This window comes from Dendrobates tinctorius, unplaced genomic scaffold (assembly GCF_039654945.1).
Source record: "Dendrobates tinctorius isolate UK_male_01 unplaced genomic scaffold, ASM3965494v1 ptg000199l, whole genome shotgun sequence".
Classification (NCBI taxonomy): domain Eukaryota; kingdom Metazoa; phylum Chordata; class Amphibia; order Anura; family Dendrobatidae; genus Dendrobates; species Dendrobates tinctorius.
In genome coordinates, this window is record NW_027361866.1 from 10,330,478 (window position 1) to 10,348,620 (window position 18,143).

General features: G+C 42.4%; 1 protein-coding gene across 2 annotated transcripts in view; it reads left to right on the plus strand.

The window, feature by feature from the left end:
* The window catches only part of LOC141056774 (putative methyltransferase DDB_G0268948), a 47,762-nt gene extending 29,992 nt beyond the window's left edge, over positions 1–17,770 (plus strand). For both annotated transcript variants that reach the window (XM_073553236.1, XM_073553237.1), the window contains exons 4-6: positions 8,199–8,299; positions 9,871–10,008; positions 14,407–17,770. In XM_073553236.1, coding sequence (XP_073409337.1) covers positions 8,199–8,299; positions 9,871–10,008; positions 14,407–14,494 — 327 coding nt within the window. In that variant the 3' untranslated portion in view covers positions 14,495–17,770. The remainder of the gene's footprint in view (positions 1–8,198; positions 8,300–9,870; positions 10,009–14,406) is intronic.
* The last annotated feature ends 373 nt before the right edge of the window (positions 17,771–18,143 follow it).

Sequence of the window (18,143 nt, forward strand, 5' to 3'; positions counted from 1 at the left end):
AAAAAAAAACAGCAATACAGGAAGTTTTTTTTTTCTTTTTTATACCATTCTGCGTGTGGTAAAATTGGTAAAACAGCTTTATTCTTCGAGTCAGTACGATTACAGTGATACCTCATTTATATTTTTTTAATATTTTGGCTCCTTTACATAATGAAAACTATTTTATAGAAAAAAATATTTTTGCATTGCTTTATTGTGGGAAAAGATGATGTTTTCAAAGGTACTATTTTTATTTACATCCATCTTTTTTATTGCATTTTATTGTACTTTTTGTTCAATGGTATGATGATAAAGCATTGCTTTTTGCCTCGTTTTTATTTTTTTTACAGTATTCATTGAAGGGGTTAACTAATGGGGTAGTTTTATAGAGTGGGTCATTATGGATACAGCAATACCAAATATCTGTACTTTTATTGTTTTTTTTATTTATATAAATGTATTTATTGGAAAAATATTTATTTATTTTTTCCTTTGGGGATTTAAAAAAATTTTTTTTTTACAAATTAAAATATTTTTTAACCCCTTACCTACAATGGACGTAATATTCCGTCCATGTGACCCTGGACCTAATTTCCATGGACGGAATATTACGTCACAGCGATCAGCGGCGCCCACGTGGTGAGCGCCGCTGATCGCGGCCGGGTGTCAGCTGATTATCACAGCTGACACCTGGCACAATGTGTCATGGGCGGTCACGGACCGCCCCCGACACGTTAACACCTTGCACACAGCGATCAAACACGATCGCGGTGTACCGGGGGTTAAAGGGAAGCATCGGCAGGGAGGGGGCTCCGTGCTTCCCTGAGCCCCCCACGGCTGCGCAATGTGCAGCGCTGCTGCGGGGGGCTCCTTTCCTGCAGGTCCCCGGATCCAATATGGCGGCGGGGACCTCCGGGGGCCTGCAGGAAGCTGGCTTCCTCAGTGCCTGCAAAGCGCAGGCATGAGGAAGCCTTCTGGCCTTCTGGACTGCCTGTGACAGATCAGCAATCTGTCACAGGACAGTTATGTCCCCCCTGGGACATTGTAATAAAGTAAAAAAAAAAAAAAGTGTAGCAATAATTTAAAAAAAATCGCTAAATAAATAATAAAAAAAAAATATTCCCCAATAAATTCATTTTTTGGAAATAAAAGAAAAAAAACAATAAAAGTACACATATTTGGTATCGCCGCGTCCGTAACGACCCGCCCTATAAAACTGTCCCAATAGTTAACCCCTTAAGCGAACCCCTTAAAAAATAAAAATAAAAAACGAAGCAAAAAATAATGATTTATAATACCACCGAACAAAAAGTGCAATAACGTGCGATCAAAAAGACGCATATAAATATGCATGGTACCGCTGAAAACTTCATCTTGTCCCGCAAAAAACAAGCTGCCACTCAGCATCATCAGCAAAAAATTAAAAAAGTTATAGCTCGCAGAATAAAGTGATGCAAAAATAATTATTTTTTATAAAAAATTGTTTTCATAGCATAAAAGCGCCAAAACATAAAAAAAACCTAAATGAGGTATCGCTGTAGCCATACTGACCTGAAGAATAATACCGCCTTATAAATTTTACCGCACCCAGAATGGCGTAAACGCACCACCCAAAAGAAATTCATGAAACGCTGGTTTTTGTAAATTCTGCGTCCCAAAAAACAAAATAAAAAGCGATTAAAAAATGTCACGTGCCCAAAAATGGTACCAATAAAAACGTCAACTCGTCCCGCAAAAAATAAGACCTCACATGACTCGGTGGGTCAAAATATGGAAAAATTATAGCTCTCAATATGTGGTGATGCAAAAACTATTTTTACGATAAAAAGTGTCTTTTAGCGTGTGACAGCTGCCAAACATAAAAACTGCCGTAAATAGTAAATCAAACCCCCCGTTATCACCCCTTAGTTAGGGAAAAATAATAAAATTAAAAGAAAATGTATTTATTTCCATTTTCCCATTAGGGCTAGGCTTAGGGCTAGGGTTAGGGTTAGGTTAGGGCTAGGGTTAGGGCTAGGGATAGGGCTAGGGTTAGGGCTAGGGCTAGGGTTAGGATTAGGGCTAGGATTAAGGCTAGGATTAGGGTTAGGGGTGTGTTGGGGTTATGGTTGGAGTTAGAATTAGGGGTTTCCACTGTTTGGGCACATCAGGTGCTCTCCAAATGCAACATGGTGTCTGATCTCAATTCCGGCCAATTATGCGTTGAAAAAGTCAAATGGTGCTCCTTCCAAACTCTGCCATGTGCCCAAACAGTGTTTTACCCCCACATATGGGGTATCAGCCTACTCAGGACAAATTGAAAAACAACTTTTGGGGTCCAATTTCTCCTGTTACCCTTAGGAAAATAAAAAATTGGGGGCAAAAATATCATTTTTGTGGAAAAAAATGATTTTTTTATTTTCACGCCCGGGCGTTATAAACTTCTGTGAAGCACTTGGGGGTTCAAAGTGCTCACCACACATCTAGATAAGTTCCATAGGGGGTCTAGTTTCCAAAATGGGGTCACTTGTGGGGAGTTTCAATAGTTTAGGTACATCAGAGGCTCTCCAAACACACACGACACCCGCAGACCATTCCATCAAAGTCTGCATTCCAAAACGTCACTACTTCCCTTCCGAGCCCCGACGTGTGCCCATACAGTAGTTTTCTCCCACATATGGGGTATCAGCGTACTCAGGACAAATTGGACAACAACTTTTGGGGTCCAGTTTCTCCTGGTACCCTTGGGAAAATAAAAAAATTGGGGACTAATTGATCACGTTTGTGGAAAAAATATGATTTTTTTATTTTCATGCCCGGGCATTATAAACTTCTGTGAAGCCCTTGGGGGTTCAAAGTGCTCACCACACATCTAAATAAGTTCCTTAGGGGATCTAGTTTCCAAAATGGGGTCACTTGTGGATGGTTTCCACTGTTTAGGTACATCAGGGGCTCTCCAAAAGCAACATGACACCCGCAGACCATTCCATGAAAGTCTGCATTCCAAGACGTCACTACTTCCCTTCCGAGCCCCGACGTGTGCCCATACAGTAGTTTTCTCCCACATATGAGGTATCAGCGTACTCAGGACAAATTGGACAACTTTTGGGGTCCAATTTCTCCTGGTACCCTTGGGAAAATAAAAAAATTGGGGACTAATTGATCATGTTTGTGGAAAAAATACGATTTTTTTATTTTCATGCCCGGGCATTATAAACTTCTGTGAAGCCCTTGGGGGTTCAAAGTGCTCACCACACATCTAGATAAGTTCCTTAGGGGGTCTAGTTTCCAAAATGGGGTCACTTGTGGGGAGTTTCCACTGTTTAGGTACATCAGGGGCTCTCCAAAAGCAACATGACACCCGCAGACCATTCAATCAAAGTCTGCATTCCAAAACGTCACTACTTCCTTTCCGAGCCCCGACATGTGCCCATACAGTAGTTTTCTCCCAAATATCGGGTGTCAGCATACTCAGGACAAATTGGACAACAACTTTTGGGGTCCAGTTTCTCCTACCATTGGGAAAATAAAAAAGTTGGTGACTAAAAGATCATGTTTGTGGAAAAAATACAATTTTTTTATTTTCACGCCCAGGCATTATAAACTTCTGTGAAGCACTGGGGGGTTCAAAGTTCTCACCACACATCTAGATAAGTTCCTTGGGGGGTCTAGTTTCCAAAATGGTGTCATTTGTGGGGGGTTTCCACTGTTTTGGTACATCAGGGGCTTTCCAAACGCGACATGGTGTCCGATCTCAATTCCAGCCAAAAACGTCAAATGGCGCTGCTTCCCTTCCGAGCTCTGCCATGCGCCCAAATAGTGGTTTACCCCCACATGTGGGGTATCAGCATACTCAGGACAAATTGCACAATAACTTTTAGGGTCCTGTTACCCTTGGTAAAATGAAAATTGGGGTGAAAAGATCATTTTTGTGGAAAAAATATGATTTTTTAATTGTACCGCTGTACGTTATAAACTTCTGTGAGGCCCTTGTGGGTTCAAAGTTCTCACCACACATCTAGATAAGTTCCTTGGGGGGTCTAGTTTCCAAAATGGTTCATATGTGGGGGGTTTCCACTGTTTTGGTACATCAGGGGTTTTCCAATCGCGACATGGTGTCCAATCTCAATTCCAGCCAAAAACGTCAAATGGCGCTCCTTCCCTTCCGAGCTCTACCTTGCGTCCAAATAGTGGTTTACCCCAACATGTGGGGTATCAGAGTACTCAGGACAAATTGCACAATAACTTTTAGGGTCCTGTTACCCTTGGTAAAATGAAAATTGGGGGTGAAAAGATCATTTTTGTGGAAAAAATATGATTTTTTAATTGTACCGCTGTACGTTATAAACTTCTGTGAAGCCCTTGTGGGTTCAAAGTTCTCACCACATATCTAGATAAGTTCCTTGGGGGGTCTAGTTTCCAAAATGGGGTCACTTGTGGGGGGTTTCCACTGTTTAGGCACATCAGGGGCTCTCCAAATGCGACATGGCGTCCGATCTGAATTCCAGCCACTTTTGCATTGAAAAAGTCAAACGGCGCTCCTTCCCTTCTGAGCTCTGCCATGCGCCGAAAGAGTGATTCCCCCCCACATATCGGGTATCAGCGTACTCAAGACAAATTGCACAATAACTTTTGCAGTCCAATTTCTCCTGTTACCCTTGGTAAAATAAAAAAAATTGAACCTGAAGTATTTTTTTTGTGAAAAAAAGTTAAATGTTAATTTTTTTTGAATATTCAAAAAATTCCTGTGATGCACCTAAAGGGTTAATAAACTTCTTGTATGTGGTTTTGAGCACGTTAAGGGGTGCATTTTTTAGAATGGTGTCACTTTTGGGTATTTTCTATCATATACACCCCGCAAAGTGGCTTCAAATGTAATGTGGTCCGTAAAAATAAAATGGTGTTGCAAAAATGAGAAATCGCTGGTCAATTTTTAACCCTTATAACTTCCTAACAAAAAAGTTTTGGTTCCAAAATTGTGCTGATGTAAAGTAAACATGTGGGAAATGTTACTTATCAAGTTTTTTGTGTGCCATATCTCTGTGATTTAAGGGCATAAAAATTCAAATTTGGAATATTGCAAAATTTTAAAAATTTTCACCAAATTTCCGCTTTTTCACAAATAAACGCAAGTTATTTGAATGAAATTTTACCACTATCATGAAGTATAATATGTCACGAGAAAACAATGTCAGAATCACCAGGATCCATGGAAGCGTTTCAGAGTTATTACCTCATAAAGGGACAGTGGTCAGAATTGTTAAAATTGGCCCGGGAGTTAACGTGCAAACCACCCTTGGTAGTGAAGGGGTTAAAAAACCTTTATATTGTGCCAGCATGGGACATTACTATATTACTTCAGATCGCTGATCTGATGTTCTGCACTGCAGAATATCAGATCAGGATCTGACAGGCAGGGAAGGAGGTATGCCTGCACCTGGTTTCAGCAGGCGCTCACAAGCCACCTTACCTGCAGGACCCGCAAAGACCCCGTGGCCATATTGGAGCTGGGGGTCTACATGGAGACCACAATAACAATGCGATCGCGTCACGATATCCTGATGGGAGTGAGCAAGGAGCCCCCCATCCCTGCATGATGCTTTTCTATGCCGCTGTCACTACTGACAACGGCATTAGAGGGATCACCGATCATGGGCATTGCTGCTGGGTGTCAGCTGTCACATACAGCTGACATCCGCATGTGATCGCCACAGCGCTCGGCCTGAGGGGGTTAATATATTGCAGTCATCATGTTATATAGCACTCTGCACTTACAATTCTCATTTTGCTTTTCTACCTAGCTAAGGCTACGTTTACACTTACCGCTTTTTTTGCGGCCCGCTTTTGTGGGCCGTATCGCCGCAATTTTTATGGTCTGCCACAATAACAAACTGCAAGAAAGCTTGCGGATCGCCATTTTTCAATTTTCCAATACTATGGAAATAGTATTAGAAAAAAAACGGCGTTCCGCAAAACCGGAAGTCAAGGTGCACCGCAAAAACAAACTTCGTGTCCGTACTCTGTGAAAAGCATCGAGCAAGCTTGATCTTTTATCACAGCCGCAAATACGGCCCTCACGGCCATACAGCACACGGCGCACCATGGAATTTTTGCGGGCCGATCTTGCGGCCCCAAAGAAATCTATTTGGGCCGCAAAATTAGCCCACAAAAACACAGTAAGTGTAAAAGCAGCCTAATCCTTCTTTGTTCCATTAGGTCTATGTCAACACATGATTAAAAACAGACTAGGTGAATTATTATTATTTATTTATATAGCACCATTGATTCCATGGTGCTGTACATAAGAAAGGGTTACATACAAATTACAGATATCACTTACAGTAAACAAACTTACAATGACAGACTGATACAGAGGGGAGAGGACCCTGCCCATTCGGGCTTACATGCTACAGGATGGTGGGAAAGGAGACAGTAGGTTGGTGGGTTGCAGCAGTTCCGGTGTTGATTGAGATGATATCTCCGGTAGTGGTGATGAGGTAGTGGGGTCATTGCAGGCTGTATGTAGGCTTTCTTGAAGAGGTGAGTTTTCAGGTTCCGTCTGAAGGATCCGAATGTGGTTGATAGTCGGACATGTTGGGGCAAAGAATTCCAGAAGATGGGGGCTATTTGGGAGAAGTCTTGGAGGCGGTTGGGTGAGGAGTGAATAAGTGTGGAGGAGAGAAGGAGGTCTTGGGATGACCGGAGATTATGTGAGGGAAGGTATCGAGAGATTAGTTCAGAGACATATGGGGGAGACAGGTTATATATGGTCTTGTAGGTCAGTATTAGTAATTTCAACTGGATATGCTGAGGGAATGGAAGCCAGTGAAGAGATTTGCAGAGGGGAGAAGTGGAGGGGGAGCGAGGAGAGAGATGAATTAGTCGGGCAGCAGATTTAAGGATGGACTGGAGAGGTGCGAGGGTGTTAGCAAGGAGACCACAGAAAAGGATGCTGCAGTAGTCGAGGCGGGAGATGATGAGGGCGTGCACAAGCATTTTAGTAGATTGAGGGTTGAGGAAAGGACGGATTCTGGAAATATTTTTGAGCTGGAGGCGATAGGAGGTAGAAAGAGCTTGGATGTGTGGTTTGAAGGACAGGGCAGAGTCAAGGGTTGCTCCGAGGCAGCGGACTTCCGGTACTGGGGAAAGCGTGATGTCATTAATTGTTATAGATAGGTCAGGTAGGGAAGATCTGTGAGATGGAGGAAAGATGATGAGTTCAGATTTGTCCACATTGAGCTTGAGGAAGCGAGAGGAGAAGAAGGTGGATATGACTGATGGACACTGCAGGATTCTGGACAGCAGAGAGGTGATGTCTGGGCCAGAGCGGTAGATCTAAGTGTCATCAGCATAAAGGTGGTACTGGAATCCATGGGACTTTATGAGTTGACCCAGGACAAGGGTATAAATTGAGAAGAGTAGTGGTCCTAGAACAGAGCCTTGGGGGACAATAACAGAGAGAGGGTGGGATAAAGAGGTAGTGTGGGAGTGGGAGACGCTAAATGTGCGGTTTGGAATCCTTCTAAGATCTATATAAAAACAGGAGGTCAATTTTGCCTGCATAAGTCATCACGGCAAAGGTCGCCCGACAGGAGGGAGCAGCTGGGTCAGGAGTTAAAGAGGGAAATGAAAAATGCAAGGACAAGAGACTTCCTGTTTTTACATAAAGCAGAGAAAAGAGAAGAATTTACTGGGTAGAAAAACAAAAATTAGCAATTGTAAGTACAAAGTGCCATATAATATGATGACTGCAATATATTAGGAGGATATAAACTTTGATAGGAGGAGGAATGCTTCTTTAACCGTCTGTGATGTTGAGATAGGTCTTTATACTAGAAATCATTTAGTTGGACAATAGTTTGCTCATATTTGAATTTATCAGTGTTAAATTGGAGTTTCTTGGACAACCAGAAGAAATTTTCCCAAGGATCCATTCTATCTACATAGAACATATGAGCTTACAATTTAAATTGCAATTTTTTTCTATCATAACATAGGCTAAACCTTTTATCAGTAAGATCTAATAGGTTATTTGGGAATTATCTAATAAGAAATAAATTCAAATGGAATGTGATTATATCCAAATGGGGTTGTCTTGTCTTGTATCTTTAAGGATCTGTAATATTTGGGGTTGATAATTTTATCAAAACTGAGGCTGATTTAAAGATTATGGCCAGTCCAATCATGTTAAAATCTCCACAATGTTTCTTTCTATTATTAGTTTTTAAATATTTTTGCAGGTGTGGGATACATTGTTCCAGTATGTTGACAAATCGACAAAGGACATGTTTTGTCGGTACCAACATTTGTATGACGCTATTCCACTAAAAGACAAGGAACAGTAAGTTTTTACTTGTTGATTGTCCACTTTTTCTATTCATAGACAAAGTTTTTGTGAAAGACCACTATTTTTAAAGGTCTTCCACAATGTCGATCGCCTTAGAATCATTTATTTTTTAAGTATTATATTTATTTTAAAACTGTTTCAAATCATATAGTTTATTCAATTAGCAAATGAAAATCTTCAATCAACTTTCAACTGTTGAAAACAATACACTGTAGTAGTGGTCACATTATGATACCTTGCGCTCACAAAGCATGGTGCAATGATGACCAAGGAAAACAGAGCACCACACTGTTCACTTTCCACATTGGTCAGGATCATTGAGTTGGTCAGGCATTGTTCTATTTCACTCATTGGTTAGGCACTGATTACTTTTACACATTGGAGAGCCATTGAATTTCTTTGGGAATTGTTTGCTTTAGCACATATCACTAGTTTAATTAAACCGTAATATTCCTAACTGCCATTTTCAGGTGAGGAGACCAAGACATTTTGATATAAAATTAAGAAAAATCGCAAAAATAAATGCGTTTCATATCCTGCTGTACGTGCTTTTTCCACTACAAACGCGCCAAAAACTAAAGGCAACTTTTTTTCTGTGTTTTTGCTTCTTTGTTGCACTTACTCATTGCTTTCTATGCTTGAAAAAACAAGGCAAAATGCTGCAAAAAGGCTGAAAGAATTGACATTCTGCAGTCTTTGAAAAAAAAATAGCAGTTTTCTAGTTCAGTCAGGAAAAAAATGTACGTGCATGAGTTTTCTGAAATCTCAGTTTTTGCTGGTATTATAAAAAGCAGCTTTTAATTTGCAAAACAGCAAAAATGCAACGTGCAAACATAGCCTCGTATTTCAGAGTTCCATCCTAGTTTTATCCATTTTTAATGATCCATTGCTAAGAGTCAATTCACAAAATAACTAAAGGCCCCGTTACATTTAGCGATGCACCAGCGATCCCGACAACGATACGACCAGGTCAGGATCGCTGGTGCATCGCTAAATGGTCGCTAGTGAGCTGCTAAACAGGCAGATCTCACTAGCGATGCAGCAGCGGTCGGCGGTCGATACCCACCTTTCAGACGCGGCGATGATGACTTCTTCCACCTGCATCCATGAGTCGCTCGTCGGCGCCAGCAGGAAGCCGACGACGAGAAAAAGGCCCAGGACGTTCTTGCGTGATCACCGATAACCAGTGGGGGAGCCGATCAGAGGTGAGTGTCACATGTAGCGATATCGCTATGGGTAAAAGGCCCTTTAGTCTACTTGCACAGTGAAAAAATGGATAAGAAAAAAATGGATGCAACTAGGATGACACCTGATAAAAAAAAGTTTCTCTTGGATAGCAACACACACCAATGTGTGAATGCATCCTGAAGCAGGGAGCTGACAACATGGGGAAACATCCCCTGGTGTTAAACACTGGATAGAGTGGTTTGTTACAAAAAAAAACAAGTTTTTTTCTTAGTATAGTAATTATTTTATAATGTTGAGTAAACTATTATTTTTGTTGCAGTGCGCTATATAAACTCGCTATATACGCTATCTCACAAGAATATATTCTTCTCATCTAGTGTTACAGATATACCTGCCAAAATTCAGCTGTCTATTCCTGAAATTATTGGATTCATCCAGGCCATTTATTTGTGTGAGCAGTTGAAAGAAAAAGATATGAAAAGAGCAGAAAAAATTCTAATACGAACTGAAGAAAGGTGTGTCATGACATTTCCATAGTTATCTGTAATATTTAAGTCATTTTGTGGATTTCTAGTTTTTATCTGAGAAGATTGCCATAGGATAAAATAGATTGCTGTTAACTGTCCTGAAGACGAAACTCATGTGAAATCATGCCAAATGTTCCATATAATAACACAATGATTTTTTGGGTAAATAAATAATAAAGGGATTATTGACTATTTACTAATGAGCTCAATGGATCCCTGGTGCTTAAACAATAACATAAAACTCACACACTAGACCAACACTGCACCCCCATTGTTATGCACCTGTTCTGGATCCAGGCTTTCCTCCCCTCAACCCAGCTGAATGCCGTTGTGCTGTATTTTGGGCTTTGCAGATGGCCTGGCATGATCCCATGTGATCATCTGCCTGGGCCTATATGACTTTGTAGCTGCTCTGGAGTTCTGTCTGCAACTTATTCTTGGTTTCCCAAGACATCTGCTAGGTGTCCGCCTGTGGCTGCCAGGACATTTTTTTCTGCCTGATTTCCAGAACCACTGGTGCCCATTCCCAGTCTTCCACGATATCTGCCCCGTGTCTGCCTGTGGCTTTCAAGACATTTCCTGTCCGCCTGTGACCTCCAATACCTCTGCTACCTGTTCCCAGTCTCCTGTTCTGCTGCTTTCAAGACATCTTCGTAACCTCTGCTACATGTCTGCCTGTAGCTTCCAAGATGTCTCCTGTCCGCCTTCGCTTTCAGGATCTCTGCTATCCATTTCTGGTCTTCCAGGACTTCTGCTACATGTCCACTTGCGAGTTTCAGGATATCTTCTGTCCACCTGTGGCTTCCATGACTTCCGCCACCCCTTCCCGGTCTTCCAAGACCTCTGCTATGTATCTCCTGCAACTTCCAGGATGTCTCCTGTCTGCCTGCAATTTCCAGGGCCTCTGCTACCTGTTCCCAGTTTTCCATGACCTCTGCTACATGTCCGTTTGTAGCTTCAAGGATGTCTGCTGTCCTTTTACAGCTTCCAGGATCTCTGCTACATGTTCCCCGTCTTCCCAGACTTTGGCTACCTGTTCCTGGGTTTCCACGACATGTGCTATCGACCTGCAGTTTCCAAGGCATCTCCTATCTGCCTGCAGCTTTCAGGACCTCAGCTACCTGTTCCCATTCTTTCAGGACCTCTGCTTACTTTTTCCCAGTCTTCCAGGACCTCTGCTACAGGACATGTCCGTCTGCAGTTTCCAGGATGTCTGACTGCCCATGTCTTCCTGAACCTCTGCTACCTATTTCTGGTCTTCAAAACCTCTGCTACATGTCCACCTGCAGCTTCCCAGATGTCTTCTGTTTGACTGCAATTTTAAGGACCCTGCTACCTGCTTCTTGTTTTACAGGACGTCTTCTATGTGTTTGCTGCAACTTTCAGGATATCAACTGTTCACCTGCGGCTTCCAGGATCTCTGCTACCTGTTGCTGATCTTTCAAAACCTGTGCTATGTTTCTGCCTGCAGCTTCCACAATGCCTTCTGTCCATTTGTAGCTTCCAAGACCTCAGTTACCTGCTCCTGGTCTTCCAGAAATTCTGCTACCTGTCTGCAGTCTCCAGGACCTCTGCCTCCTGTTTTGGGACTCCTATTTCTCTGCTCCCTTTTTCTACATGTCTCAACTGCCTGCTGCCCAATGTCCATGGCCGGTGTGCCTTCCCGGACCTTGGGCTTTGAGGGTCCATCTCACCTAATGAGCCTAATACCTTTAATTAGCCGCTCAACTGGAGCATATACATTCTGTCCAAGTTAGAAGAAACACTGTTGCTTCTGCTCCTATGGAATGTCAAGACTGCAGTCAATCAGTGACCAATAATTGCCTGTGGCCATTATGTCACGACCTACCACTAAAAGCAGAAGCCAAGATCAAAACAGAGGTGTAGCACTGGTGTGGTAAATGTGTCTGATTTATTCTTTTATATTTTAAGCACTGTGGGTTTATTGTTCCCTTGTTAAAAAGTAGTAAACAATCCCTTTAAATATATCATGTTAAGGCTGTGTTCACACACAGCGTTTTTTCGCTATAAAACCGCTATAAAACCGCTAAAAATAAGCTGCACAGTCATTTCTATGCATTTTGCACTTTTTGTGCACATTGATGCGTTTTTTTACCGCGAAAAAACCGCATCGCGGTAAAAAACGCAGCATGCTCATTAATTTTGCGGATTTTTCCGCGGTTTTGGCTTCTTCCATGCGTTTAGAAACCGCTGCGGTAAAAAAATTAGATTAACAGTTGACTTGTTTTTTAGGGAATAGTGGGGAAAGAAAATAGCTTAGAATATGGCATCAACTAAATAGAAATTTAGATAAAATTTACTTTCGCCTTCGGACCACCCAACTAAGGCTGGTTTCACATTTGCGTTTTTTAGCGCTGGAAAAAAACGCATACCTGCGCATGCGTTTTTTCCCCTATATTTAACATGGGTGCGCATACCTGCGCGCTGGTAAGCGCATGTATGCGATTTTCATGTGCTGCGTTTTTTTGGGGTGTGCGTTGGTATTTTCCAGACGCAGCATGTTGCATTTTTTGGCCCTGCAAAAAAGCGCATGCGCACATATGCGCACGTTTTGCGCTAAAAATGGCCATTATAGCCTATGGATGCGCATATGTGCGCACTGGCATGCTCATGTATGCGTTTTTTTGCATATGCGTTTTTTTTTTTTAACCATGGAATTTAGGGGTTTGGGTTAGCGTTAGGGTTAGTTAAGGGGGTTTAGGGTTAGGGTTAGGGTCAGGGTCAGGGTTAGGGTTGGGGTTTGGGTCAGGGTTAGGGTTAAGTATGGTTTGGTTAAGGGTTAGGGTCAGGGTTAGGGTCAGGATTGGGGTTAAGTATGGTTTTGTTAAGGGTTAGGGTCAGGGTTAGGGTTAGGGTTAGGGTTAGGGTCAGGGTTAGGGTTAGGGTTGGGGTCAGGGTTAGGGTTAGGGTCAGGGTTAGGGTTAAGTATGGTTTTGTTAAGGGTTAGGGTCAGGGTTAGGGTCAGGATTAGGGTTAAGTATGGTTTTGTTAAGGGTTAGGGTCAGGGTTAGGGTTAGGGTTAGGGTTAGGGTCAGGGTTAGGGTTAGGGTTAGGGTCAGGGTTAGGGTTAGGGTCAGGGTTAGGGTTAAGTATGGTTTTGTTAAGGATTAGGGTCAGGGTTAGGGTCAGGATTAGGGTTAAGTATGGTTTTGTTAAGGGTTAGGGTCAGGGTTAGGGTTAGGGTTAGGGTCAGGGTTAGGGTCAGGGTTAGGGTTAAGTATGGTTTTGTTAAGGATTAGGGTCAGGGTTAGGGTCAGGATTAGGGTTAAGTATGGTTTTGTTAAGGGTTAGGGTCAGGGTTAGGGTTAGGGTTAGGGTCAGGGTTAGGGTTAGGGTCAGGGTTAGGGTTAAGGTCAGGGTTAGGGTTAAGTATGGTTTTGTTAAGGATTAGGGTCAGGGTTAGGGTCAGGATTAGGGTTAAGTATGGTTTTGTTAAGGGTTAGGGTCAGGGTTAGGGTTAGGGTTAGGGTCAGGGTTAGGGTTAGGGTTAGGGTTAGGGTCAGGGTTAGGGTTAGGGTTAGGGTTAGGGTCAGGGTTAGGGTTAAGTATGGTTTTGTTAAGGGTTAGGGTCAGGGTTAGGGTTAGGGTTAGGGTCAGGGTTAGGGTTAGGGTTAGGGTTAGGGTCAGGGTTAGGGTTAGGGTCAGGGTTAGGGTTAGGGTTAGGGTTAGTTAGGGTTTAGGGTTTGGGTTAGGGTTAAGTATGATTTGGTTAAGGGTTAGGGTCAGGGTTAGGGTTAGGGTCAGGGTTAGGGTTAGGGTTAGGGTCAGGGTTAGGGTTAGTAAAGTCATGGTTTGGGTAGTGTGAGGGGCCACCTAAAAATGTTGGAAAAAAACACAAACGCGGTAAAAACGCACTAAAAACGCATACAAACGCATAAAAACGCTGCGTTTTTTTCATGCATGCTCATAAAAATGCTTGAAAAAAACGCAGCAGTTGTATGCTTATGTATGCGTTTTTTCAATGCGTTTTTTTGTGGGAAAAACGCGCTGCAAAAAAAAGCAAGTGTGAAACTAGCCTAAGGTACACTTCAGTGGTCCTCAAGGAGTATTATAAAAACCAGAACCATAATGGCAGTAAAGAGACATTACTACTACAAAAGCAGTAACTAGCATAAAAACTTCGCAAAGGTTTAGCATGAAGTTAATAAAAAGAGCGGAATTTTGACATTTGTGGTGGACACTTATCCTCCTCCTCCTTCTTGAGGAATATCAGTCAACTGCAGAATTTTACATTCCAAATAAATAATAATAAAGTATTATTTTTGTGATGGAACACTTAGAATATATCACGATATAACATTTAATAAGCAGTCTTCTAAAACATTTACACATTTCTATAATACAGAATATATCTTATTGTTACAGATTCCGGGAGATACTTGGAGAAAAAGCTGATTCTGACTGCCTAAACATGTATATGAAGTACTACTGTGTCCTTGCGTGTAAACATTAAGAAGGAGACTTGCTAAATCCAAATATTCAGAGTAGCGTTTTGTCTAATCATACCACACCTTTCAGGACATGGTCAATTTCCATTTTTATTTTTGTTTTTCCCTCCCCTTCGTCCATAACTTTATTTTATTTCTCCGTCCAAATAGAAATATGAGGGGTTGTTTTTTTGCGTATAGGTTGAACTTTTCAATGACTCCATTCATTTTTCCACATAGTGTACTGTAAAACAAGAATAAAATTCCAAGTGCAGCGAAATTATGAAAAAGACTCACAATTCTAACACTGTTTGGGGAATTGTATTTTCAGTATGCACTGTGTAGTAAAAGTGATGTGGCAATATGATTCTCCTCATCAGTACAATTATGCCCATAACAAACTTTTCCAATTTATTTTTAACAATTGATTGGTGAAAAAAACGCAAATTTGTTAAACAACATTTTTAACTGTGTTGCCATTTTCCAAAACCTGTAAACTTTTCATTTCATTTTTTTGTTGCTGGATACGTGTGATGGAAAGGGCAATACAACATTTTATAGCATCCCAAGTACCTAGTCTACTGCTGCTGAGTGAAACAGTTTATCACAACTCTGTTGTCGAGTGTCCCGGGACCAGGGGCTCCTTTCCTGTCCTTAATGCTATGGGCACCCTAGCTCACCCTGTTGCCTGAGTTACTTCTGATGGTGAAGACACTGGGGCTATATACCATGTCTTAGCTTCTGAATCTGCCGTCAGTCTGTATCCTACCCCCACCCAGGGTAGAGGGGAGTAAGAATGTACTGTAATACACCAACCAGACTAGCAAGGTAATATAAACAGGGATAATGAAAAAGACCAAACATTCAAATATACTCACACAAGCAAAAGAGGTATACGGCAGGGAGTGGAGGATGGGATTAAACCAAAGAAGGAGAAGAAAGGGAATTATCACACATTCAAAACCTAGCAACAGTCACAGATAAATCCACCAAATGCCTTCTCTAATAACAACCATAAACAACCTCCAGCCATACAGGAAAAGCTAACCTCTGACAATGAGTGCTAGCCAGGACCCAGTTTATATAGTGCAGCAAGGAGGCTGAATTAGTCAATCCAAATGGTTTGTGATAAAACTGTGTTTCAGTGACAAATCAGTAGGCTAGATTTCCACTTAAACATCTTTAGCTCTAATATTGGGGTGCAGCCAGGAGACCCACTTAGCTAATCCAAATTTTTTGTAATAAAACTGTGTATCAGTAAAAAATCAGAAGGCCAGGTTTCCACTTAAATTATTATGCCTAATATTGGGGTACAGCGAGGAGGCCCAATTAGCTATTAGAAATTGTTTTTGATAAAACTGTGTATCAGTGAGAAATCAGAAGGCCAGATTTCCACTTAAACATTGTTAGTTATAACAGTGATGTTCAGGCACACTATCTAAGAATATAAATACTGATTGTTCATTTAGTGATAGATGACTGACAGCTGTGGGCCTAAGTGTCATGATCCATGCTGGATCATGACAGATAAAATGCACTAGCAACCTTTTTTTTTTCTTGGCTTTGCCTTTTGCCCCCGGTGGTCACTGGGATTATAGCAGCCTTTAGCACCTGATCATTTGACCATTCCCTTTTCCTATATAGGGTCACATGGTCTATGAGCAGGTGTTGGTGATAGCGTATTTTTGGGATTCCAACCATGGTGAAGGGAGCAGCTGGCTGAGGTGTGAAGCCACTGCAAAAACCTGGTGAAGTTAGCAGCTGGCTTGAAGGTTGGAGCCACTGCTGAAACTAGTGTTGATCTCTGGCTGCCCGGTGTCCACAGCAAAGTGAGATGGTGAAGGTGGCAGATGGCTCTGAGGTGTCGAATCAATGCGAAAAGTTAATCCGGTGATGCACTCTGCTGCCTGTTGCTGCAGCAGAGCAAGATAAGTCTTTTTGTGTTTCCCCTGTTTGTATTTTTCCCTGGTGTGTATTAGTACAGCGGTGGGGCCAGTGCCTGCAACACCCAGCTCCCTAGCAAGGGATAGGTGTAGGGTATGCTAGGGTGACAGGTCTCCTGATCGGCGCCCGGTGCGGAACAGGCCTAGGGATCATTATGAGTGGAGGGACACTGACTCAGGGGAGTGCAGGAGGTCTCCACATCCCCGGTCCCTATCGTAGGGCCGACCGTTGTAACTGTTGCCCCTTTCCCTGTGTCTTGCTGTTTCAGTTACCGGCCTGCGGGTCACATTACACATGACAGTTACGCGTTCCTTGTCTTGTTGTTTTAGTTACCGATCCTGCGGGTCGTGTCACACAGGACGGGTCCACGTGACACTGAGGTTGTGAAGCAGCAGGTTATAAGATGGAAAAGCTGCATACAACAAGATTGGGAAACAGCGAAGTAGTGTTGGAAGGGGGAATAGACTTGGTGTTCAACCTGTACATGGGTTAGTTGCTAATGTTAATGAAAGCTCAACTGAACAAACACTGCCTCATCCTATCCAAAGACCACTGACAGCATCTTTCACTGGACAGACTACTCCACTCCCTATCTTTGGCAGCCGCACAGTGGTATGCCTTGTAGATGAGGGCCAGAAAAGCCTGTGCTCCAGTGGATGGCAAGTACCGCATCAAGTGGCCTCTCCTCCTCTTCCCCCACCTTAATATCACACACAGTACAATCCTCAGAGCTGCCACACCAATCACCCTTGTTCCCCCCCCCCCCCGAGTCATAAATTTCCAACTGACTGTGGGGAACCACAGATGGGCCATTATGCAGAGTTGTTCACACATTCTATTCCATGGGCATCAGAGATCTGCTCAGATGATTCACAGAATCCAAAGAAGGAAAGTTTCTTCACCGCTGCCCAACAATTTTTCATGTTGGATCCAGGTCCGGACAAAGTAGGGTCCGAGCAGAACCTAGACCCTCGTCACTAGATATTAACCACCAGGGGGAGGTGATCCTGATGAGACTTAGATACCAGAGGCGCACACGGACTGTACTGTGGTGTAAGGGCATGAATAGGAGGAGGGTGAATCTCAGGGTGAGGAGTGTGAGAACAGAGAGGATGACCCAGATATTTACAAAAAATAGAATGCTTTCATCATTATTTATATACAATCATTATTTATAGAGTATGTGTATCAGTGTCCAGCTGCAGCAATGAGGTTTGGACTGTGAAGAAGGAGGATTAGGCCGCCGAAATGCGTAGTCCCATTTGCGCTTATTTCTGCCATGTACTCTGGTTTCTGATTCTTGTGGGTCGTTTTTATACCTTGTTGAAGAAATAAAGAAAAGCATCATTTTACTCCAACCCTGGTTTGCTGAGTTCTTGCTGGATTTCCTTTTTGTTCCACAATCATTATTTATATATAATGCATATTGGATCTGGTGTAAAGACCTGGATTTGTCAAATGTCCCTAAGATATGTGTCTGGCTAATTTCATGACACTCAACTTGACTTCTGGGCAGTTGAGCGGTCAGTCTTTTAGTCCTCCGGCAAATCAGAAACAGTCCAATATACATTATTATGTATAGGTTGCTTTGGAGCTTTATTGCAGTCTCCTCCTCATGGCCGAAATCAGACAGGAAATGTTTCAGCTCAGTGCCAAAACCAAACGCAACAGTGATCTCATGGAGCCTCACAGGGGTATCTGAGCTAAGGTTAAATCTTCTCTCTATAGTGA